The sequence below is a fragment of the Rhinopithecus roxellana genome, chromosome 5 (assembly GCF_007565055.1).
Source record: "Rhinopithecus roxellana isolate Shanxi Qingling chromosome 5, ASM756505v1, whole genome shotgun sequence".
Taxonomy (NCBI): Eukaryota; Metazoa; Chordata; class Mammalia; order Primates; family Cercopithecidae; genus Rhinopithecus; species Rhinopithecus roxellana.
In genome coordinates this window covers 85,716,199-85,741,957 of record NC_044553.1, presented here as the reverse complement: position 1 = coordinate 85,741,957, position 25,759 = coordinate 85,716,199, and the positions used below count along the sequence as shown (strand labels likewise).

Sequence of the window (25,759 nt, the reverse complement as noted above, 5' to 3'; positions counted from 1 at the left end):
CCTTGCCAAGAGAAGAGGACAGGCCTTGGGGTGTTGGAGGAAAAAGCCATGAATGGCATCAGGGGAAAAACAGTTTGTAGAAGAGACGAGAAGGAGTGCAGGGTCCCACAAACCAAGGAGGAGAGTCTCAAGAAGGATCAACTGTAAATGCAAAAGAAATACCAAGAAGAATGAAGGCCCAAAAACCCTTATTGATTAGGCAATTATTTGTGAACTCTTAATAGTGCAATTTTAGTAGTGGGTTAAGAGCAAAAGCCAGATTACAATCTAGAAACTGTGAACATGAATTATTCTGAATTTGTGTGTGAAAAAAGAAAGACAAAATAGTAGCATGAACTGATAACAAAGTGGAGGGAAGATTTGGTTTGTGGGTTTTGAAAAAGAAACAACAGTGGTGGGCATGTTAACAATGCAAGAGTAGTATCCTAAAAGGAGAAAGAAGAGGAAAGAAGGGCTGGATTTAAGGACCCTGGTGCCCCAATTCAGGCTGGAAAATAAAAGGAACATTTTTTCCTTCTGAGTTAGAAAAAGGAGAAGATATGAACACACTTGAAGTGGAAACAGGGGAAATGTCATTTAAATGTTAAAGTTCAACAAAATATTTCTACTTGGCACCGTGGACATCCATTTTATCTAATCTATTTGCATTTATTTGACTAAAATTATATAAGAAGCATATTATAAGTCTTTTTTGTCTTAGTAGTTGATACTTACATAAAAGGCTATAGAAGATGTTTTCAGGTTTTGATTATAGCTGTGTAAAAGTTAAGCAGTTCCTTTTTAACCAGATTTTTTGGTTCTGTGTTTTGGTTGTTTCAAATCATACCAGAATGAAAAAAAGAACATAAGCCGGCAATGTTTATCAAGTAAATGCTTGGTGATGTTGCATGTTACAGCAGGTGGATTCTTTTGGATGGCTTTCATATTTAAAATTATTTGCTAATCAAAAAATGTTGTAGATCTAACCTGTTAGCAATTCTTGATCTTCATGAAACCCTAACAATGTAAGTCATTATCTTTCCCAATTATAGAAAGTGGGGTAGGGGGTTATGTAAGTACAGAATTCAAAGTAAATAAACTGTATGTCTTGTTATTCCAATGAGGATGGGTCTATATTAAATAATGCATTGCATTCTGACGTGTTTATAAGAAGCATTATGCTTGACTCTCTGTGTTATGTTGCTACAGAATTCATCAATAACTTGGCCTAGAACCAAAAAGTTAAAGACTTGCTCAATCCTGTCCATTTTGTATGGTCAGCTACCAGTATTTCTCCTGCAGTCTTTTGAAATAATTCATTTTAATTAACAAGCATTTCTTAAGCTCCTACAGTATGCCAGGCTCCATGTTAGGCACTGAGAATACAATGATGAACGAGACAGTCTCAGATATCTAAGTGAAGAAGAGAGATTATGAGAAAGGAAAACTATTTAAATGCAGGTTAGGAAAAGTATATGAAGAACATTCAATGACATGTTAGACAGTGACTGGATGGAGGCCTCAATCACATTCAGTGGTTGTGTCAAGATCCAGCCATTTTAAAAGAAGTAGAAATCACACTAAGTATTTCAACAGAGAGACTTCAATGCAGGAATATGTTAAATAGGTGTTGGAGGCCTAGAAAAAAAGCACAAAGGAAACACAGATATCAGAGACAACTAGAAGAAGCAACTCCCACAACTAGGGCTGGGGAGTTGGGAGGGATAGGTTAGGGGAATCACAGCCTGGAAGCTCAGAGGTCAGACCCATTGGAGCCAGGACTCAGCCCTCTAAGGAGAGGGCGCTGCCCAATTGCTGATTCTGAGAATGTCAAAAACAAAAACAAAACAACCAAAATGCAGGCTAGAACCAGTTGCTGTTGCCCAGGTGACACTGAGAGAAATAGCAGGTCAACTAGAGGGAACACAAGTCTCTTCTTCCCTCCTATTTTCTAGCCTCCTCTGGTCTAATGCAACCTATTATTGAGCCTAACAGAAAGCCAGCTGGAGAGAGAAATGTAGTTTGCAGAGCTCCAGCAATTCAATGCAGAGTATGCTGTGGTGCATTTGCAGCTGAGAGATAGTCAATGACCAAGTGATTGAGAAACAGCTCTCTAAACAGGTGACATCTGAGCTGGGTTCTGAAAAACGAAAATAAGCCCATATGTGAAGAGCTGGGAGATGAGCTTTTCAGACAGGAAATGGCTCAAAGAATGTAACATCAGGAAAGAGACAGAAGTATGATGAGGGAGTGGTGTAAGTTGTCTGAAATATAGTTGGAAAGAACTGAAGCCAGGATGGAGCCAGATCATGCTCACAAATATATAGGCTCTTGAGTTTAATGCTAAATATAGACACATACCTTATGATACATGTCACATATTCTAAAAGCATTAGGAAGGTACTGAACATTTAAAGGAGAAAGAAATCAATTTACTAAACAGTTGAATACGAGACACCATGCTAACTAAGGGTTCCTGCAAACAAGCACCTCATTCTTTCTGCCTCCTACACCTGTTCCTCTGCCTGTAGTTTGTTTCCTAGTTGATGGCACCGTCATTCACCCAGCTTCCCAAAACTCTGAGTCACCTTTTCCCTCCCCACATCAGTGAGTCACCAAATTCTATGGACTCTACTAATAGTTCCCAAGTTAACCCCTTCCTTTCCATTGACACTGCCACTGCCACTACCATGGCTTCAGTATCTCCAGAATTGCCCTTCCCAAATCTGTCCTCCACTCTGCTCTCAGAATAATCAATTCAGAACATAAATCTCTCCATGTAACACTATTTATTAGAACTACTGGAGCAGATGAAGTCTCAGCACCTAGTTATGGCTTTCAAAGCCCTCCACAATCTAGGCCCTTCTTCCATGAACTTAATTTTTTTTCTCCTCTTCAACTTTATGTAACACCAGACCATTTGTAGTTACCCCTCAAACCCTGTCATTTCATGCCTCTGTGCCTTTGCTCAGGCTGACCAATCTTTCAGGGTTTAGCTTGGATATTAGCTCCTCCGTGAAACTGTCCCTAAATCCCCCAATTGGACTAAGTGCCCTTCATCTGTGCTCCCAGAATCCCCTGTCACCCCTCCATCTTATTGCTACATAACACTGAAATATTCTGTTTACATGACCCCTTCTCCACTTGATGGTAAACTTCTTGAGTGCAGAGACTGTTCATCTTTGTGGTCCAGCATGGCATGATGCCCAGGAAATAGTAAGTACTCATTACTGAGCCAACTGAAAGAATGTACCTTGCATTGCACTCACCAGGGACTGAATGTGGCAGGAAACCTTCATATCCCAAGCTTAGGACATGCAGCTAAGAAGATCCCATGCAGCGTGAACAGGCAGGCCCATCTCATGAGGGACAAAGAGGGCTAATTGCTCACAGACCTCAATTTGACAAAGTGCCACAAATTCAGACTTACAATCTCCAAATGAAGTTATACATACAGTTTTATATTTTGTGCATCTTTAAAAGCATTTCTTTCTTTCAATAGAGATGGGGTCTCACTGTGTTGCCCAGGTTGGTCTCAAAATCCTGGGCTCAAGCAATCCTCCTGCCTTGACCTCCCAAAGTGCTGGGATTGCAGGCGTGAGCCACGTGCCCGGCCTCAGCTCTGTTTCTAAGCAGTTTCCCTCTAAAAATGCTATATTCTTTTGATGCTTTTCTTCACAGCGGCTCAAAGTGCCTTAAATACGTTTAAGTCTCTGAAACTTAGGATACAGGGAAATTGAATAATAAATTATCAATTGAATGATCAATGATGTAAAATATGATATTTTTTCCGTGGTTATACTATTGCTAAATTGACTTTTCTCTCCAAGAAATCTTCTGAAAACTTCACACCACCACTCCACGGGAATGCTGACCACACTTCCTCTCAGGGGCAGACCTGCAGGGCTGCTCCTCCCCAGTGCCCTTCTTCTCTTACTGTGAGACTATGTCAGCACATTATGATTATGATGCAGCAGCAATAGAACAATGCCCAGAGCAGCCTGGACTGCGCCTCTTTTACTAAGTGGTTATTTGCCTGCTGGGTAGACATAAACACCTGCTAAAGAAATGTGGAAAGAGTGGAAACGTGCTGTTTGGAGATTATTTTCCTAGTCGACATCCAGGAGATCTCCAGAGATCTATTTCAGCCCCACCTGTTGGTAAGTGACTGTCTCATTACTGCAACCTGGGTTTGAAACTGACGGAGAAGGAAATGAATAGTTCAATTAATTCTGGTAATTCGAGGGCAGAATGTCTATTTTTTTTTTTTCATCTTCCTCTTCTCCTTCTAGTTTTATTTCTTCTACCTCAACCAGAACAAGCAGAAAAGCTGAGAGACTTAACACCTGGTGACCGCTTTTCTTTTTCTTAGAAATAATTTCATTGAGAGTTTGAGTTTGAAATGAAAGCATGTTTTCTGGATTGTTTTTAATTTTTTTGTTTGTTTTTTTGAGACAGTCTCGCTTTGCCACCCAGGCTGGAGTGCAATGGCACGATCTCAGCTCACCGCAACCTCCCAGGTTTAAGCGATTCTCCTGTCTCAGCCTCCCAAGTAGCTGGGATTACAGGTGTGCCATCATGCCCAGCTAATTTTGTTTTTTGTTTTGTTTTGTTTTGTTTTGTTTTGTTTTTTGAAGTAGAGACAGGGTTACAGGCACTGGCCATCATGCCCAGCTAATTTTTTTTTTTTTTTTTTTTTTTTTGTATTTTTGTAGAGGCGGGGTTTTACCATGTTGGCCAGGCTGGTCTTGAACTCCTGACCTCAGGTGATCTACCCGCCTCAGCCTCCCAAAATGCCAGGATTATAGGCGTGAGCCACTGTGCCCAGCCTTTTTTTTTTTTTTTTGAGACATAGCTTCTCTCTGCTGCCTAGGCTGGAGTGTAGTGGTGTGATCTCGACTCACTGCAACTTCCACCTCCCGGGTTCAAGCCATACTCATGCCTCAGCCTCCCAAGTAGCTGGGACTACAGGCACACACCACCATGCCTGGCTAATTTTTGTGATATTAGTAGAGATGGGGTTTCGTCATGTTGGCCAGGATGGTCTCGAACTCCTGAACTCAAGAGATCCGCCTGCCTTGGCCTCCCAAAGTTCTGGGATTACAGGCGTGAGCCACTGTGCCTGGCCTGTTTCTAAATTTTGATTTTTCAGACTATTATCCCAATTTTTTCATCCATAAGAAAAAATTCTCAAAGACTGAGAATTGAATAAATTTTGGGGGAAACAGCCCTTTTTAATTACTCAGATGTTTCAAGATTCAGAACACAAGGCTTTCTCTTCAAAGCTGAAAGGTTGGGCATGGGGATATCATTTTCAAGAGATAGGGGTCACAACAGCTAGCCTCCTGCAAAGGTGCAACCAGAACTGCAACCTAGAATTGTGCTGGACCTAGCCTAAAAATATGTTTATTAGTATAGTAAGAATGTTGGGAAAAATCACATAGGTAAATGCCACACTTCAAAGTGCTGGGAATAATTAACCTCAAAGCTCCAAGGACCACAGAGAACAACTTTTAACGAGTGACAGGTAAATGCTGTCATTTAAGAGCTATCATGTAGCCAGGTGTGGTGACTCACACGTGTAATCCCAGCACTTGGGGAGGCTGAGGCAGGTGGATTACCTGAGGTCAGGAGTTTGAGACCAGCATGGTCAACATGGCAAAACTTTGTCTCTACTAAAAGTACAACAATTTGCCAGGCATGGTGGTAGGCACCTGTAATCCCAGCTACTCAGGAGGCTGGAGAATGAGAATCATTTGAACCCGGGAGGTAGAGGTTGCAGTGAGCCAAGATCATGCCACTGCCCTCCAGCCTGGGTGACAGCGAGACTCCATCTCAAAAAAAAAAAAAAAAAAAAAAAAAAGAGCCATCATGTAATTACAGACAAATAACACAGTAAAAAGACCACATGAGAATCCAGGTAGTGGGTTTATGAGTGTTCACTATAGAAATCTTTCAACTTTGCCAGAGGTTTGAAACTTTTTATAATAAAATATTGGAGGGAAAAGACCACATGGTAATGGTAAACAGGAAACATTTGTAGAGGACATTTTAGGGGCATGTACAGACATCTCTCTGAATTAGGCAGTCAGAAAAGCCAACCAAGACAGTGCAACACTGGCTCTTCAGATTCCCACTCTCTCCCCTTCCCAATGGCCATGAACACTCAAGCTGTCACATTTCCAAAAAGTTCCAGATGACTGCATTTATCCCCAGGAAAATAAAGGCACCCCACCTCTACCACAGGGTGAATGCATCCCATATTTATATCTAAGAATAGTAGTTCTCAGCCCAAATGGAGCCTTGATCATCCTTGAAACAGTATACACAGATAGGGAAGCCCTGACGACACCATGGAATGTCTGAAGAGCAGCTGAAGTGACTCCCTCTTGAAACACATACACCACATTGCCTCTCTGTGCTTGGTTTTCCTATAGAACAACTAGCATTGGTTTCTGATCTATAATCTGATTTAATAAGGAATCTCTCTAACTTTTCTTTTACTAAAAGTAGCCAACTACACTTTGTCAAGTCAAAATTATACTGTAATTCTGCAGAAAAGTACAACCTAATGTAGCTATCTGCTGAATGAATCACCATTCAATTGGAACTTGAAAAACAGAGAAAGGATTGAGAGGGAGAAAAAGTACTGATTAAAAGAAGTAACAAAGACCATAAGGGATCAGCTAGTGATAGGACGAGCTCATCCATCTCAAATAAAACTCCATTCTTTGTGCCATCCTTGCTCTGCGGTGCAGCAAAAGCCCTTCCCTGCAACATGGCTCTGCATCCTGCCTGCTTAGTTAGATGAATAGGACATTGAATGGGCCCAGCAAAAGGCAAACATTATTGGAAAAATATAAGCTATGACTATGAAAACTGATACACAATCCTGATAGAATAAATTATGACAAAACATTCCATGTGTCTGTGCCATGGAGCTAGCTCTGTGTTTCCATGATAGCCCATAACAACCCTGCTTTAATTCTGACTCATTCAACAGGCAGTTTTGTTTCTTTCTTTCTTTTTTTTCCCTAGCTAACACCTTGAATAATCAACATGTATTTTTGAGTCACCAAAGTTAATAATGATATCTTAGTAAGGTGATTGGATCAGAGGGTGGAGTCTGAACTGATCGTCAGGCTTGATTGCCTGTCTCTACTGTGCCCGCACACCAAGAAGGCAAAGCAGAGTGCAAGGAGCTTATCAGGAGAGAACCCAGAAACCATCTGTTTCTTTGTAAAAGAAAATCATTTCTTAAGCATCAGTTTAACCACTGGCCACAATTACTTTTGCAACTCTACAAGAGATTGTCATGTTCCAAATAGCTTGACACCATGATTGATAACTGCTGTTTTAAAAAAAAATAGTTAATGTTATGGGGATACATTAATATATATTACATATATTTTAACATATATTACTTACATATATGTGTATATATATATAAAGAAATTAAGTAGGCCAAGCACAGTGGCTCATGCCTATAATCCCAGCACTTTGGGAGGCCAAAGTGGGTGGATCACTTGAGCCCAGGATTTTGAGACCAGCCTGGGCAACACAGGAAGACCCAATTTCTACAAAAAATTTTAAAAATTAGCTGGATGGTTACGTGTACCTGTAATACCAAATACCTCAGGAGGCTGAGGTGGGAGGATCACTTGTGCTAGGGAGGTTGAGGCTGCAGTGAGCCATGATCACATCACTGCACTCCAGCCTGTGTGACAGAGCAAGACCCTGTCTCAAAAAAACACAAACAAACCAAAAAAAACTGAAACAAAACAAGCAAACGAAAAACAGAGAGAAAGAAATTAAGTGAAAAATCTATTTGTAAAACTGGAAAGACATATACCAAAACTTGAATACTGTCTCCAGATATTCCGAGTGAACCTAAGGCCAGGCACAGTGACTCACACCTGTAATCCTAGCACTTTGGGAGGCCAAGGTGGGCAGACTGCTTGAGCTCAGGAGTTTGAGACCAGCCTGTGTAACATGGTGAAATCCCGTCTCTACAAAAAATACAAAAATTACCCAGGCAGGATGGCGCAGGCCTGTGGTCCCAGCTACTGGGGAGGCTGAGGTGGGAGGATCACTTGAGCCCAGGAAGGCAAGGCTGCAGTGAGCCAAGATTACTCCACTGCACTCCAGCTTGGGTGACAGAGCAAGACCCTGTAGAAAAAAAAAAAAAGAGTGAACCTAGTAAATAGTTAATTTACTTTACCATTGGTAAAATATATGATGACGAGGTATGTGTGTGCGTGTGTGTGTGTGTGTGTGTGTGTGTGTGTGTCGAGCCAAAATGATGACTTCACAGAACCATCTCTCTGTTTTAAGAGCCTAAACTATTTTTTCCCCCAAGACAGAGTCTTGCTCTGTCACACAGGCTAGAGTACAGTGGCATAATCTTGGCTCACTGCAACCTCCGCCTCCCAGGTTCAAGCAATTCTCCTGCCTCAGCCTCCCAAGTAGCTGGGATTATAGGCACATGCCACCACACCCGGTTAATTGTATTTTTGGTAGAGATGGGGTTTCACCATGTTGGTCAGGCTGGTCTCGATCTCCTGACCTGGTAATCCGCCCCCCTCAGCCTCAAAGTGCTAGGATTACAGGCGTGAGCCACCACGCCCAAGCCTGGACTAATTAACTAGGATAATTGGAGATATTGGTGGGGTGAAGGGTGTAGTGCACAGATATCTCAAATCACAATTACAACAAAACCAGTCAAAATTTAGCACACACTTATCAGCTATACACATAATCCAAAAGTGTAAAAATAATTCCAGAACAAATATTTAGAACATCACAGCAAAGTTGATAAAAGAGCCTGTTAACACTTTCCTCTCCTCAGCTAAACTCAACTTTGTTCAAAAAGGACAAAAGGGGTGAAACCCAGTCGTGGTTGCAAATATCCCTGAATTCCTTCCTTTCCTCTCACTTCCTCCTCTCTCTCTGTGTCCTGAATCCACAGCTACACCTATTCACCTGGGAGATCATCCACTGTTTGCTCTCTGGAAGGGGAATTCTCAGATGCAAGGGATTCTGGAGATCTCATAAATGACAGCAGTGGAAAGGGCCTTTCCCTATCCCAGCAGCCATGTGGCATCTCCTGATTAGCAAGTGTCTGTCAACAGTAGACACACCCTCCAGTGTGCAGTTTTCATTTTCTCAGAGTACACTGTTTTTCCAAAATGTGCACTCTTTCACTTAACTCTGTATAAACAAGAGTTGACTGCTGCATCTCCTCAAATCTAAGATCCAGAAATTATAAGATATATCATTATTTTATGTGCCACTAAGAAGGAAAACATGCTGCTAATTATAGAACTTAATGCTTTGTTTTTGGTTTTGTGTGTGTGTGTGTGTGTGTTTTGAGACAGAGTCTTGCTCTGTCACCCAGGTTGGAGTGCAGTGGCACGATCCCAGCTCACTGCAATCTCCGCCTTCTGGGTTCAAGCAATTCTCCTGCCTCAGCCTCCCAAGTAGGCATATACTGAGAGACCTCCTAGAAAGGCCTTTAGGAGTAGCTGGGACTACAGGTGCATGCCACCACGCCTGGGTAATTTTTGTATTTTTTAGTAGAGATGGGGTTTTGCCATGTTGGCCAGGCTGTTCTCAAACTCCTGACCTCAGGTGATCCGCCCACCTTGGCCTCCTAAATAATGCTTTCTTACGGGAATTTTCCCACACAATATCTAGCTCTTGCTCCTGTGCCATCATCCTCTGTGCATTTCTTAAAGGGCTCCACTCTAGTCTTTAGGACCTTCTTCTAAGCCTCCGACAAGTTTCATACTGGAGCTTTCTTCTTATCTTTTTTTCTTTTTTAATTTCTTTTCTTTTCCTTCCTTTCTTTCTTTTCTTTTTTTTTTTTTTTTTTTTTTTTTTTTTTTTGGTGGAGTTTTGCTCTTGTCACCCAGACTGGAGTGCAATGGCACAGTCTTGGCTCACTGCAACCTCCACCTCCCATGTTAAAGTGATTCTCCTGACTCAGTCTCCTGAGTAGCTGGGATTACAGGCACCTGTCACCACACCAGGCTAATTTTTATATTTTCAGTAGAGACAGGGTTTCACGACATTGGCCAGGCTGGTTTTGAACTCCTGACCCAAAGTGATCTGCCTGCCTTGGCCTCTTAAAGTGCTGGGATTATAGGCGTGAGCCACCGCGCCTGGCCAGGAGCTTTCCTAATCTTACTAGAAGATGTCAACAAAAGGTTTTCAGGTAATCGTAAGGAGCACATTTTAAAGAGCAATTAAATGCAACCCAGGTAATACAATCTGTACTGCTTCCTTTGCCACATTATCAAATATCCTCATTGGTCATAAGAGCTCAGGATTCCACTGTTTGGCAGTTTCAAGCCAATTATGAGCTATGGATTCATGACTCTGGTTGCACTCACCAAAAGACCATGGTGAGGATCATCAACAACAGCTTAGCTCCGACATAAACAGCAGCCTTGGACTCCGCTTCACCTACCCAGTATACTTAGAAGAACTCTAACTCTTTCTAAGGCCTTGACCTCACACTTGAAATAACAGTAAGGTTTAGAATTGAAATTAGTTTCTTTTGTATACAAATTAGTGCCTTTTTTTTTTTTTTTTGAGACAGGGTCTCGCTCTGTTGCCCAGGCTGGAGTGCAGTGACAAGATCATAGCTCATTGTAGCCTCAACCTCCCAGGCTCAGGTGTTCCTCCCACCTCAACCTCCCAAGTAGCTGGAACTATAGGCATGCACCACCACACCCGGCTAATGTCTGTATTTTTTGTAGAGACAAGATCTTGCTATGTTGCCCAGGCTGTTCTCAAACTCCTAGGCTCGAGTGATTGGCCTGCCTTGACTTCCCAAAGTGCTGGGATTATAGGTGTGAGCCATTGTGCCTGGCCTGTATACATTTGATTTTCTTTTTGTTGTTTCTTTTACAAAAGATTTCATCATGAAGAGGAGGAAGCTCAAACTGAAGTGAGTTAAAAACTTCATCTCCTAGAGAAGATTGTGGCTCAGCCTGAGTTGAGGTGAGATTTGACAGTTCTTACAGATAAACCATGTGGGCTGCATGGCCACATCCTCTCCTGCCCTTTTCTCTCTTCCTTCCTTTCCCTCTTCCTTCCTCTTCTACTTACTTTACTTTCCAAGATTATCTTCTTCTTTCTCTCTCCTGGAGACTCGATGTACTGAAGATGCTGCCTATAGCAGTGGTCCCCTTGGAAGCTACTCGGGAGGCTAAGGAGGGACCAGTTTTGTGGAAGACAATTTTTCCACTGACTTAGAGTCTCATAAGGAGCACGCAACCAAGAGCTATGCCTCAGTTATGGGTGAATAGTCTGGAAAAAGTGTTCTCAGTTTAGTATAGCTTTGATACCCTACTTACAAAAAAGGGATTGGAGAACCCTGCATGATGAAGAGGGTACCATTACTTTGGAAGATAGAAAATAATGGTCTGTGGGGGAATATATTGAGAGACCTCATAGAGAAGCCTTTCCTAATACCCTAATAAGTGTCTTAAAGCCCTATACCCCAGTCATTTTTTATTATATGTATCTGTTTTCAAGTCCTGATAGTCCCTATCATCCAACATCTTGTTTGAGTTTCTTTTGGCTTGCTTACTACCTGTCTCCCCATAGAGTGTAAGCTGAATGAGGGCAGGGATCTTATTAGTCCTGTTTAGATGTATGTATTAATACAAGTGCTTGGTGCAATGCCAAGCATATCACAGATATTGATAAAATTTGCTGAATTAATAAATAAATGAAGCAATTTAATTATGATATTAAATTCTCTCTGTACCCATTAATTGTGTTTCCATTCCCTCAGTTTTTTATGTTTATATGCAAGTGCAATGATGAAGAAGACCAGCAAGTCTACCACGAGGATCAATGAGCAAGATGCTCTCTGCACACCACACTCCCATGATCCGAGAGATCTTCAAAGTATGTTGGATGGAGGAGAGTATGCCCCTTTTGTATCTCCTCCCATGTTAGAGAGCAACTTTATCCAGGTAAATCATATTCAAGGCCTGAGTTAAGCTCTAATAACTTCAGTAATTTTCTCAAAGAAAACTGAAAAGGATGGTAGGAGAATTGTTTTAAATGTGCCAAGGGAATGTGTGATATTACTAAAGAGAACAGTTTGGGAACTTTAAAAAACCTGAAATAATTACGGCGTTAAAGGACATTTACTTCAAATGTCCCCAAAACTCTTGTGAAGGACTTCTGTCTTAACTCTACCGTAATTGCCATTCCATCATAATCTTCCCAAAATTACATGAAGCCGTTTTTGGCATTTCCCACCACAGGGAAACATACAGATAACTTCTTTCTTAGGCGTCGAAGACATTCTAAAGAACATCTATGACACAACTAGGGATTACAATGAATCTTAACTCTTAGTTCTGAAGGTAAAATATAATTGTCAGATAGTATCAGGGAGAAAAGCTTCCTTCTCATAAGAATGTCCCTACATTATGAATGAAACTGCATTTCTGTGCATGTGGGAGCAACACTAACTTTTCTCTAAACATTCAACATTAAAATGTTCTGACAAAGAAATGGTGAAATGAGTTCAATGATCGGGGTCATACCTCTAAAGTTCCTAGAAATTCCTTAATAAAGTCTTAACACTAAACACTGAGCTATTACCTCTAACTCTTAACACATTGGAGCAGCTGCTTAGCTGATTTCACAGAGGGGTGACAAGGGAAGACAACAGACACTTCAAAAGGTAAGGAGAGGATGGCAGGAGCTCTTTTGCCATGGCTGCCAGGCCAATCTCTGAGTAGAACCAGGATGCCACTGTGTACGTGGGGGGCCTGGATGAGAAGGTTAGTGAACCTCTGCTGTGGGAACTGTTTCTCCAGGCTGGACCAGTAGTCAACACCACATGCCAAAGGATAGAGTCTGGCCAGCACCAAGGCTATGACTTTGTGAATTCTTGAGTGAGGATGATGCTGACTATGCCATTAAGATCATGAACATGATCAAACTCTATGGGAAGCCGATACAGGTGAACAAGACATCAGTTCACCACAAAAACATGGGTGTAGGGACCAACATTTTCATTCGGAACCTGGACCCTGAGATTGATGAGAGTTGCTTTATGATACTTTCAGCACCTTTGGGGTCATCTTACAAATCCCCAAGATTAAGTGGGACCCTGACACAGGCAACTCCAAAGTTTATGCCTTCATTAATTTTACTTCATTTGATGCTTCGGATGCAGCAATTGAAGCCATGAATGGGCAGTACCTCTGTAACTGCCCTATCACCATATCTTATGCCTTCAAGAAGGACTCCAAGGGTGAGTGCCATGGCTTAGCAGCTGGACGACTTCTGGCAGCTCAGAACCCGCTCTCCCAGCCTGACCGCCCTCATCAGCTATTTGCAGATGCACCTCCTCCACCCTCTGCCCCCAATCCTATGGTATCATCACTGGGGTCTGGACTTCCTCCACCAGGCATGTCTCCTCCTGGCTCCTTCCCACTCCCAGTGCCGCCTCCTGGAGCCCTCCCACCTGGGATACCCCCCACCATGCCCCACCACCTATGCCTCCTGGGGCTGCAGGACATGGTCCCCCATCAGCAGGAACCCCAGAGGCAGGACATCCTGATTATGGACACTCACAAGCTCACCCATTCCCACCAGGAGGGGTGCCCTATCCAGGGATGTCTCAGATGCAGCTGACACACCATGGACCTCATGGCTTAGGACATCCCCATTCTGGACCCCCAGGCTCTGGGGAGCAGCCACCACCCCGACCACCACCTGGAATGCCTCATCCTGGACCTCCTCTGATGGGCATGCCCCCCAAGAGTCTCCATTCAGATCTCCCATGGGTCACCCAGGTCCTATGCCTTCACATGGTGTGCGTGGACCTCCTCCACTGATGCCCCCCCCCATGTGTACACTGGCCCTCCACGACCCACACCCTATGGCTACCAGCCTCTCCCTCCACCCAGACCCACTCCCCAACCACCAGTTGCCCCTTGAGACCTGCTTTGGAGCCCTCTCCCTCAGTAAATTCAAATTTTCCTTCCTCCTGTTACATCTTCCCAATATCTTTTCGATTCCTTGGAACAATCAGAGATGCTGTAGCTCCTTGGGGCCAAGGCACTAATCCCTTTCAGCACCCCCACCCCATTCCCCTTTTTAATGTAACTTTTTCCACAGGAGGTATTTCTTTTTTATGTTGTTCCTGAGTATTTTGCAAATGCACAGAGAAAATAAAACTAAACTCCTTGTTCTAAAAAAAAAAAAAGGTAAGGAGACTTCATCTTCCATAAACACATTCTCTGCACTCGTACTTGAGTACTAATGTGAGCTACCCACCTCCAGTATACCACAGGCAGGAGGTGAAGCCTCCCAAAATACCTAATGTTTTAGTGATGTCCCTAGAACACGTGTGACAAGTTGTGATTTGATGTACTTTACCTTCTACATACTTCTTTCCTACTAATCATGTTTTTATTTTTCCACCTTTCATCCTGTGCCCTTTCCAAGTTAGTTAACTTTTGCACACTCTAACAAAATTACATAGTACTTGTCCAACACTGGGGGTAGTTAGCAGTCTATAGGTCAGACATAGCCCCCTATCATAATTTGATAAGTCGTATCCTTCAAGTTGCACAACCCCACCTGGTTAGCATGTCTTTGGCAGTAAGTTACCAAGATTCCTGACTGAACAGGTTTAAATGAAAAAAGAAAAACAATTAGGCTGGGTACAGTGGCTCATGCTGTAATCCCAGCCCTTTGGAAGGACAAGGCGGGAGGATCCTTGAGGCCAGGAGTTCAAGATTGGCCTGGGCAACAAGGGAGATCCCACCTCTAAAAACATTTTTAAAAATTAGCAGGGTGCAATGCTGCACACCTATATTCCTAGCTACTCGGGAGGCTAAGGAGGGAGGATTGCTTAAGCCCAGGAGCTCCAGGCTGCAGTGAGCTAGGATGGCACTACTGCACTCCAGCCTGGATGACAAGACAAGACTTTGTCTCTAAAAACAAACAAATAAATATTTTTTTTTAATTAAAAAGAAAGCAATTATCTCAAATAGAGTGAAAGAGCCCCAGAGCATCAGCTCACTCCTGGTAGAAGACTCGGGTTCTCTTTTTTTGTTCTGTCACCTTCAAGCCAGTTCCCCTCAGGGCATCACATCCAAACAGGACAATGACAGCTGCCAGCAGTAGAAGATATTCATCTCATCCTGGTGGCTCTGTCTCCTGGTGGCTCTGAGAAAGGTTTTCCAGGATTGGAGGAGACCTCTCTATGTCTTGTTGGTCACATGCCACTGCTGAAACCAGTCACTGGCAAGGGGTGGAGTGGAACCACCACTACCCACTTAAGTTAGTCAGGATTTAATCCCTGAGCTGGGTCATTATCCCTGAGCCATGATATTGGACAAAACCAGGATTCTGTTAATCCGGAAGAAGAGGAGCACAGTTTGGGTAGGTTATCAATAGTGTGAGCTACATCCTCTTTCTTTCAATGATGTATTTTTTAATTGAACCAATTATTATACAGCTGAGAAACCACAGTGTAGCTCCTCTCTGCCTTCCTTCATTTCCCTGTCTGCCCATCCTCCAGTCTCTTCTTCTACCAAGTGGCAGATATTTTATTGGCCAAGTTTCTTGGACTCTGGGGTTTTTATACATGCTCTTCCTCTGCCTGGAAACCTCTCCTCTCCACCCAGCCAGTTTATCTCCCACATGGTTCAGGTATCAGCTAGACGTCTCTTCCTCCGGGGAGACTTTCATGACCCCATATCCAGGGGTGTGCTGGCATTGGTCGATTGGTAAGTGTTCAGGAAATTTGCAAGTCAGTTGTTAAACACAGCCTTTTTAAAAAATAAATTATAGACCAGGTGCGGTGGCTTACACCTGTAATCCCAGCACTTTGGTAGGCTGAGGTGGGTGGATCACCTGAGGTCAGGAGTTTGAGATCAGCCCCATCAACATGATGAAACCCCATCTCTCCTAAAAATACAAAAATTAGCCAGGCTTGGTGGCACGTGCCTGTAATCCCAGCTACTCAGGAGGCTGAGACAGGAGAATCACTTGAACCCGGGAGGCAGAGGTTGCAGTGAGCTGAGATCACACCACGGCACTCCAGCCTGGGCAGCACAAGACTCCATCTAAAAAAAAATTAAATACTTAAAAATTAAATTTTATAAACATATCTAAAATAAAGGCAACAAATATTCAAAACTCATCATTCCTATTCTTTTACTACATTTTACTATTGTCTATACTTCTAAGGTTATAAATATAAGAGTTTGGCAAGAGTTTGTGGAATTTATCAATTGGCTCTATGTAATTTAAACTAAAGACTAAAGAATATTGCATATTATTTGTAAATGTGTGTGCTACTTGTCTTTTATGTCAGTAACATTTTAAACTTATGTGTAAATGTGTGTACCTTCCAAGACCTAGCTGTTGCCAGAATATCACTGCCTATCTCCCCACTCTAAGCTAAGTCAAGTCCTCTGTTATGTGCTCCTGTAACATCCTGAACTTGTACTTGGTAACACTTCTTACAGTAATAATTAGTCACATACTTAAATTGTTTAATGTTTGCCTTCCCTGGTAGACCCCCATGGGTCAGAGACTGTGTCTGTTCCCTGTGGTATCTCCAAGAATTACCATGAGCAAGTGAAGGAACAAATACATTATGGTTCATTTCTCCCTTATTTCCTGCCATCTTCCACTTCTCAGGCAAGCAAGGTTGTCAAAGCCACACATTTCATCGTATAATGCCTTTTCCTGTTTTCTGCACTCAGGTTAACAGGAGAGGTGAATCCATTTACCTTCATAACCGAGCCAACTGGGTGACCGTAGGCATCTGTTCTTCCAGTTCCACCCACAAGATCCCCAATGTGATGCTACTGGCACATCTGACACCTGGTGCCCGAAAAGATACAGAACCCCTGTTTCAAAGTCTCCTGACATCTCCTCCTGCAGAGAAACTGGTGCTCACCAGGTGAGTTACAAAGAGAAGAGGTTAAAGATCTCTCAGAATATGTGCATTACCCCTGTGGATCTGAAATTGGAAACACTGATGACAATTGCACCAAAGGAGCATCTCACTCGCATTCCCTGCTGCAAATGATGAAGAGGAGCATCCTTAAAGATGGGTGAAATAATGTATGACAGTGGATATCAAGCAGGCAGTTAATTTTTTAAAAACTAAACCTAATTAACAGGAACTGAAGACTCATAATAAACTGCCTTTCTAGAACATGCCTCCTCTTCCACAGCATCCCAGCTTCCAACAGAATTAGCTCTGGTCTTGTCTCAGCCTCTAACTTGGTCTATGATCGTGAGCAAATTGCTTGACTTTAAATTAACTTTGAAGGATTAATTTAAATGGAGACTTTCTCATGATAAATAGTTGACATTCTGATGTGTTTTGTTTTTGAGACGGAGTCTTGCACTGTCACCCAGGCTGGAGTGCAGTGGCACGATCTTGGCTCACTACAACCTCCCAGTTCAAGCGATTCTCCTGTCTCAGCCTCCCGAGTGGCTGGGACTACAGGCATACACCACCAGGCTCAGCTAATTTTTGTATTTTTAGTAGAGACAGGGTTTCACCATATTGGTCAGGCTGGTATTGAACTGCTGACCTCAGGTGATCCACCCACCTTGGCGTCCCAAAGTGCTGGGACTGCAGGTGTGAGCCACTGCACCCAGCCTATTCTGACGTTTTTATACATCAGAGCCTTAGGTATATGATTAAGATGAGATGGTCCTCAGGAGCCCTTACCCAGATCTATCTGGGAGACAAGTCTGGTGTCTTGAGTCTCACTCTTCAAATTACTATAAAATATAAGAAAGAGGCCGGGCATGGTAACTCACACCTATAATCCCAGTACTTTTGGAGGCCAAGGCAGGTGAATTGCTTGAGCCCAGGCATTCAAGACCAGCCTGGGCAACATGGTGAAACCTTGTCTCTACAAAAAAATACAAAAATTAGCCAGGCGTTGGTGGTACATACCTGTTGTGCCAGCTACTTGGGAAGATGAGGTGGGAGTATCACTTAGGCATAGGATGTTAAGGCTGCAGTGAGCCATGATCACACCACAACTGCACTCCAGCCTGGGCAACAGAGTGAGACCTTATCTCAAAACAAACCAACAAGCAAACAAACAAACAACTATATATATAAGAAAGGCCTTTTTATAAGCCTCCAATCAGGTTTCCAGATGATGTTACTGTGTGCTTGTTTGCAGGTTTCTCCCTCTGCAGTTTGTGACTCTTTCTGTGCATGACACGGAAAACATGCGCCTAAAAGTAAAGCTGGTGAGTGGTCGAGCCTACTACTTACAGCTCTGCACTTCTGCATGTAAACAGGACACCTTGTTTTCTCAATGGGTGGCCCTCATCTCCCTCTTGAATCAGGAGAAAGCCAAAGTTTCCAAAGTGTCAGAGGTTTCAAGTCTCTCAGGAATTACGAATAGCACAGACGTCACAGGCTCCACAGATGTGATGGATATCACAGCGTTCACAGCCATCCTGACCCCGTACATGTACACACGTACAGGCCCTGAACATGTCAGGGACAGCATAGATTTCTCAGAATTCACAGACATCACCGACATCACAGATGTCACAGACCTTCCAGAAAATGAGGTCCCAGAGGTCCCGGATATAAGAATTGTTACAGAAGTCATAGAAGTCAGAGAAGCCACAGAAGTCACAGACAGCTCTGATATTACAAACTGCTCGGGAGTCACAGTGGTGTTTGAAAACAATGACTTAATCAGGGCCAAGCAAGAGGAGAAGGTACGTGTCACTGAAGGCTTTCATGTTTTAATAATTGAGAACTAGAGTGATTACCAAGATCACACTTCTTGGTTAGCTGACATTGATTGTCAAAATGCTATGGAACCTACTTACTCTGAGTAACCTAATTTTAATAGTGAGATTCGAACTCTGAACCCTGGTGTAAAGGAGTTGTAAGATGTCTCCTGAAATAGGCAGTGACAACCATTAACATAAATCTTAGCCCAGCATCAGAAATGGAAAGAACCTCGGAATCAGAATCAGAACCAAGTTAGACTCTCAACCTGCGGCATATTACTGGTGTGACTTCACCCAAATCACATAATCCGCATGAGCCTCAGTTTCCTCACTTCTAAAATAAGGATATTAATATAGTGTAAGGGTTATTTTCTGGTTTAAAAATATATAGCAGTAGCCAGTACCTTGAAGGATGGGATGGAATTTCTATGGGTAAACATGAGGATGGAAATAGGATAATAAAAAACAAAACAAAATGAGTGGCTTTAGAAAAGGCCAGAGAGTGGAAAAACACAGAATCATGTCCAAAAATGTTTCGTTCAGTTGGGCTAGAGGATAATATATACAGAGAATAGTAGAAAATAGGACTGGAAAGTTGCTTAACAACCTTGAGAGCCAAATTTAAAGTGAGAACTTCACTCTTTGGGCCAACCTTAGTGACCACAGTCTCCTGTGTAAGGGAATGAAGGAGCTGTGTTTTTAAAAGATTAATCTAATGGCAGGATGGATTATAGGTAAAGAGATCTGTTTGAAGACTACTGTTGAAAAACTTCCTCTAGGTCCACAATAGAAAGAGGCCGGTGCAGTGGCTCACACCTGTAATCTCGGCACTTTGGGAGGCCAAGACAGGTGGATTGGTTGAGCTTGGGAGTTCGAGACCAGCCTAGGAAACATGGCAAAACCCCATCTCTACTAAAAATACAAAAATTAGCTGGGCATGGTGGTGTATGCCTGTAGTCCCAGCTACTAGGGAGGCTGAGGTGGGAGGATGACTTGACCCTTGGAGGTAGAGGGTGCAATAAGCCAAGATTGTGCCACTGCTCTCCAGCCTGGGTGACAGAGTCACACCCTGTCTCAAACACACACACACACACACACACACACACACACACACACACACACAAAAGAAAAGAAAAATGGTAGGGCTGGGCACAGTGGCTCATGTCTATAATCCCAGCACTTTGGGAGACCAAGGCAGGCGGATCACCTGAGATCAGGAGTTTGAGACCAGTCTGGCCAACATGGCAAAACCCTATCTCTACTAGAAAATAAAAAATTAGTGTGGTAGTGGGCACCTGTAATCCCAGCTACCTGGGAGGCTGAGGCAGGAGAATTGTTTGAACCTGGGAGGTGGAGGTTGCAGTGAGCTGAGATCACGCCATTGCACTCCAGCCTGGGCGACAGAGTAAGACCCTGTCTCAAAAAACAAACAAACAAACAAACAACCTAATTTTTAATTAGGAAAAATTCAAATAATTCTACACAATTTTTAATGACAGGAGGAAAATGCTTATAATAAAATGTTAAGTGAAAAAGGTAGGAGACAGAACTTCAAGATGATCTAAGCAGACATAAACAAAATAAATAGAAAGATCAGAGTGAAATGTGCACAGGAGTAGTTGTTTCTGGGCAGTGGCATCCTACAAGCAATACTTTTTTATTATTATTATTTTTTTTTGAGACGGAGTCTCGCTTTGTCGCCTGGGCTGGAGTGCAGTGGCCGGATCTCAGCTTACTGCAAGCTCCACCTCCTGAGTTTACGCCATTCTCCTACCTCAGCCTCCCAAGTAGCTGGGACTACAGGCGCCCGCCACCTCGCCCGGCTAGCTTTTTGTATTTTTTAGTAGAGACGGGGTTTCACCGTGTTAGCCAGGATGGTCTTGATCTCCTGACCTCGTGATCTGCCCGTCTCGGCCTCCCAAAGTGCTGGGATTACAGGCTTGAGCCACCGCACCCGGCCAATTAATTTATTACTATTATTATTATTATTTTGAGACAGTCTCACTCCATTGCCCAGGCTGGAGTGCAGTGGCGTGATCTCAGCTCACTGCAACCTCCACCTCTCAGGTTCAAGCGACTCTTATGCCTCAGCCTTCCAAGTAGGTGGGATTACAGGTGCCCACCACATGCCCAGTTAATTTTTGTATTTTTAGTAGAGATGGGGTTTCTCCATGTTGCCCAAGCTGGTCTCAAACTCCTGGCCTCAAGTGATCTGCCCGCCTTGGCAAGCAATAATATTCTACCTTTAGCTTTATTCATTATAGGATTTTCCAAATATGCTATAATAAATATGTATGACTTTCATTGTCAGGGAAAAGTTTTATCTTTAAGGAAGAAAATTATTACATCATTTTAAAGGAAATGCAGTAGAGGTACATTAGGCCATTCTTGCATCGCTATAAAGAAATATCTGAGACTGGGCAATTAATAAAGAAAAGAGAGTTAATTGGCTCATGGGTCTGTAGGTGGTAAAGGAAGCACAATGCTGGCATCTGCTTCAGGCGAGGGCCTCAGGGAACTTACAGTTGTGCAGAAGAGAAGGAGAGCCAGCACATCACATGGCCAGAGAGAGAGCAAAAGAGAGAGGAAGGAGGTGCCAGGCTCTTTTAAACAACCAAATCTCGCATCAACTCAGAGTGAGAACTCACTCATTACGGTGAGGACAGCACCAAGCCATTCACTAGGGATCTGCCCCCAAGACCTAAACACCACCCACTAGGCTCACTTCCAACATTGGAGGTCACATTTCAACATGAGATTTTCAAGTGACAAAACATCCAAACCATATCAAGAAGTAATGGACCAGGCAGGGGCAGTGGAAAGAAGAAGGTGCGGACAGGAAGGACATTAGAAAGCCAGCTTTAGGGCCTGCTGACCAACTGCCTTGAGTCCTGAGTGATTCTGAGCAAATCAGAGAGTGGCTAGGAGAGGTGATACATTAACAGAAACTGGGAAATTAGGAGGAGGGGGGAATTTTAGGGTATTAAGTTTTAGATACAAGTTCTAAGTCTTTTGACAAAAAAAAAAATCTCTTTTATATTATGAGTCCCTGGCCCCTGTAACCTATCAGATGCTCTAATTAAGACCAAACTCAGACTGGGGAATCAGTGGCATTTCTGGGAAACCTTTCTTGTGCTGTAATGAGATGCCAAGCGTCTTCTGTGAGGTGACAACACGAGCTTGGGAACATATTGTGTCAGGCTGCAGCGGGGCAGGCCCTGGCTCCCACACAGCCTGCCGCCAACACACCTGGGGCTCTCCCCATGGTTGTGCCACTCTAAACCTCTCTCCCTCCTTACTACTCCTCACAGGTGTTAAGGGACGATGAATGAAATGCTGCCTGTATTAGATACTGCTCCACAAACACCTATTACCTGATGCTCTTCTGTTACCTGATTTGCTGCTGCTTTTTATTTTTAAAGGAAAAATTGAAAAACATTCTGAAGCCTGGGTGTCTACAAGATACAAAAAGTAAGAGTGAGTTGAAAGAATCCTCAAAACATGTCACCATCTCAAACATAACACTGACTTTTGAAGGTAAAAGATATTTTCAAACTACCTTGACTCCAGTAGAAAGTGAGGCAAATACATCCAAGGAGATGGAGAATAAGACCTCTGAAGAAAAGACACCTGATTTTCAGAGCATGGCTCTCAAGGCTGAAGAATCCAGGTATGTGAGGCAGGAACATGCCAAAGGAATTCTAAGACATGAAATATTAATAAAGAAGTGTGTGCTTTAGTCTCTTAACTCAGGCATCTGCCACTGAAGATTCTCAGAGACAGATGTAGTGTAACTGAATGATGATATAGTCAGCTCTGAATGACCCACATTTGGTTCAACCTTGGCTAATTTTTATTTTCCAACTTCTCATGTTTCTCAATTGGCATTCTGGGCTGTCTACCTGATGTCAATTGTTGTATGTGCTTCAGGAAATATAACAGAGGCCGGGTGCGGTGGCTCACACCTGTAATCCCAGCACTTTGGGAGGCCGAGGCAGGTGGATCGCCTGAGGTCAGGAGTTCAAGACCAGCCTGGCCAACATGGCAAAACCCCGTCTCTACTAAAAAAATTAGCCCGGCATGGTAGTGGGCATCTGTAATCCCAGCTACTCGGGAAGCTGAGGCATGAGAATTGCTTGAACCCTGGAGGTGGAGGTTGCAGTGAGCTGAGATCGTGCCGCTGCACTCCAGCCTGGGCGACAGAGCAACACTCTGTCTCAAAGAAAAAAAGGAAAGAAAATAGAATCACAGTGTTCACATATTTAGGAGATGGAGTCATATTGACTTCGATAGTGATTATGGGTACTTTTAATTTTATTAAAGGTATGTCTCTATACTTCTCTATATTTTCCTCTATACATATTCTCTATGTATCCCTTATCCTTCTCTACACTTCCAACTAATAACTTTTTTGCTTTTTTCTTTTTTAAAGACTAGTCAAGTGCAGTAATGAGAAAAGGAAAAAGTTAATTCTACTTGTGACAATAAATGCTAAAATCTTACAATCTTAGCAGGGAAAATACAGCAAGCTTACTATAAAATTAAGGGAACGGTTAATATTAATCATTATTAAAATATAGAAGAGTAGAAAAGCCATGATACTATAAATACATTGATAAAGTTTGATATTCTTGATCACAGAAAAGATCCACATAGTAGCGAGTTTTCCTTTAGCACAATGAAGAATATTTACCACAAACCACAGCCTATACTATTTTTTTTTTTTGAGACAGAGTCTTGCTCTGTCGCCCAGGCTGGAGTGCAGTGGCACAATCTCGGCTCACTGCAAGCTCTGCCTCCCAGGTTCATGCCGTTCTCCTGCCTCAGTCTCCTGAGTAGCTAGGACTACAGGCGCCCGCCACCATGCCCGGCTAATTTTTTTGTATTTTTAGTAGAGATGGGGTTTCACTGTGTTAGCCAGGATGGTCTCAATCTCCTGACCTCGTGATCTGCCTGCCTCGGCCTCCCAAAGTGCTGGGATTACAGGTATGAGCCACCGTGCCGTCTGCCTCTAGTATTTTTAATGAAGAAATTTATAATTGTTCTATTTAGAACTTAGAACACAACATGCTGAAAAGCCCATCTCTACAAAAACTACAAAAATTAGTCAGGAGTGGTGGTGCATTCCTGTAGTCCCAGCTTCTCGGGAGGCTGAGGTGGGAGGATGGCTTGAACCCAAGAGCTAAAGGCTGCAGTGAGCCACAATTGTGCCACTGCACTCCAGCCTGGGTGACAGAGTGAGACCCTGTCTCAAACAAAAACAAAACTTAGAACAAATTAGGAGTGTTCCCATTACATTTCTATGTGATATAAAAGTTTCTAGCAATCTGCTAGGACTCAGAAATACAAAGAAAATTACGAATTTTTAAAATCACTCTTTGCAAATGGCAATTCATATTTAGAAAATTTGAGAATCAACAAAAATTTAGTTTCTTTTGGAAGGCTACAGATTATAAGATAAACACACAAAAAAATAGTTTTTAATTTACATGCCAAAAATATACTGAAAAAAGGGTGTATTTTTCAACATCAACAACAAAAACCAAATATTTAGTGAGGCTGATACTCTTATCTATATAAACGGAATTACAAAACTTTAATGGCAGAAATAAAAGACAATTTGAATAAGGAAAACTAGATTCTTCTTCTGCGTAAGTAGATATAAATACAATGCCAATTAACATCTCAATAGGATATCTCATAGAAATCATAAAATTGTACAGAAAAAAGGATGTGGAAAAGATAGGGGTAAACATCTCAAGGAAACAGGGTAGGAGGGGAGTGAGGGGTGAAACACTACACATTGACTACAGCGTACAGTGCTTGGGTGATGGGTGCACCAAAATCTCAAAAATCACCACTAAAGAACTTATTAATGTAACAACAACAACAAAAATCAGAAACTGGACCGTTAGGTTCACATTTAAAACTTTAAAAAAATTCACTGACCAGTTGAGTGCTTAGCATTGCACTAGGTATGACCACCTCCCTGGCTTGGTTGAGGATAAATGTCAGTCTCCCTGTTCTGTGCCAGTGCTGACAGATACTTAATCATGCATTTGGAGACTGTTGTTTCTGGCTCACCTATTGCAGGCTCTTAGCTGCTTTCTCTGTTTCATTTGTTATGTATTTAATCTTATAAGCTGTCTATCATTGGCTTGTACAGAGGATAAAGCTAAGATGATAGCAGGATAGTCTCAAGTTCTTTCACTTAAAGTTTCTATCTACCCAACTGGACAATAAGCACCTTGCAGGCAGGGAGCCTCTTCTTGGTATGGTATCCTTCACACCTCTTAGAACACATGCTGGACACAGAGAAGGGCTCAAAACTGGCTTGGTGAATTAAAAGAACAGTGGTAATATGTTACTATAATTTTAGGAACTATTTTGTACATGGTGAAAATATTTTCATTATAAACTTGAGACTTCCAAAGACTGCCTAATATAAAGGAAAGCAGAAATGCTAGGATCATTGTTTTGCATTGTTAAAAAATATTCTATTATGCATTCAAAAAAAAGTTTTCCAGTTCCTATACTATTTATTCTCTCTAATTTAGCATATTTGATTTTCCATAGTAAAAAGTTAAAGAAAAAAATCTCGGCCGGGCGCGGTGGCTCAAGCCTGTAATCCCAGCACTTTGGGAGGCCGAGACGGGCGGATCACGAGGTCAGGAGATCGAGACCATCCTGGCTAACACGGTGAAACCCCGTCTCTACTAAAAAAATACAAAAAACTAGCCGGGTGAGGTGGTGGGCGCCTGTAGTCCCAGCTACTACCGAGGCTGAGGCAGGAGAATAGTGTGAACCCGGGAGGCGGAGCTTGCAGTGAGCTGAGATCCGGCCACTGCACTCCAGCCTGGGCGACAGAGCGAGACTCCGTCTCAAAAAAAAAAAAGAAAAAAAAAAAAAGAAAAAAATCTCAAGGAAACAATTGGGATGAAAAATGTCTAAGGGCTACTCAATCCTATAAAATCTTAAGCCATGTTATAATTAAATGGCC

General features: G+C 42.6%; 1 protein-coding gene and 1 pseudogene across 1 annotated transcript in view; both read left to right on the top strand.

Moving 5' to 3' along the window:
- Positions 1-11,810: 11,810 nt before the first annotated feature.
- FAM71D (family with sequence similarity 71 member D) overlaps positions 11,811-25,759 on the top strand; it is a 30,808-nt gene continuing 16,859 nt past the window's right edge. The window contains exons 1-4 of the mRNA XM_010366756.1: positions 11,811-11,969; positions 16,740-16,939; positions 18,189-18,741; positions 22,182-22,429. Of these exons, the coding sequence (XP_010365058.1) occupies positions 11,811-11,969; positions 16,740-16,939; positions 18,189-18,741; positions 22,182-22,429 (1,160 nt within the window). The remainder of the gene's footprint in view (positions 11,970-16,739; positions 16,940-18,188; positions 18,742-22,181; positions 22,430-25,759) is intronic.
- Positions 12,723-13,956, top strand: LOC115897437 (annotated as a pseudogene).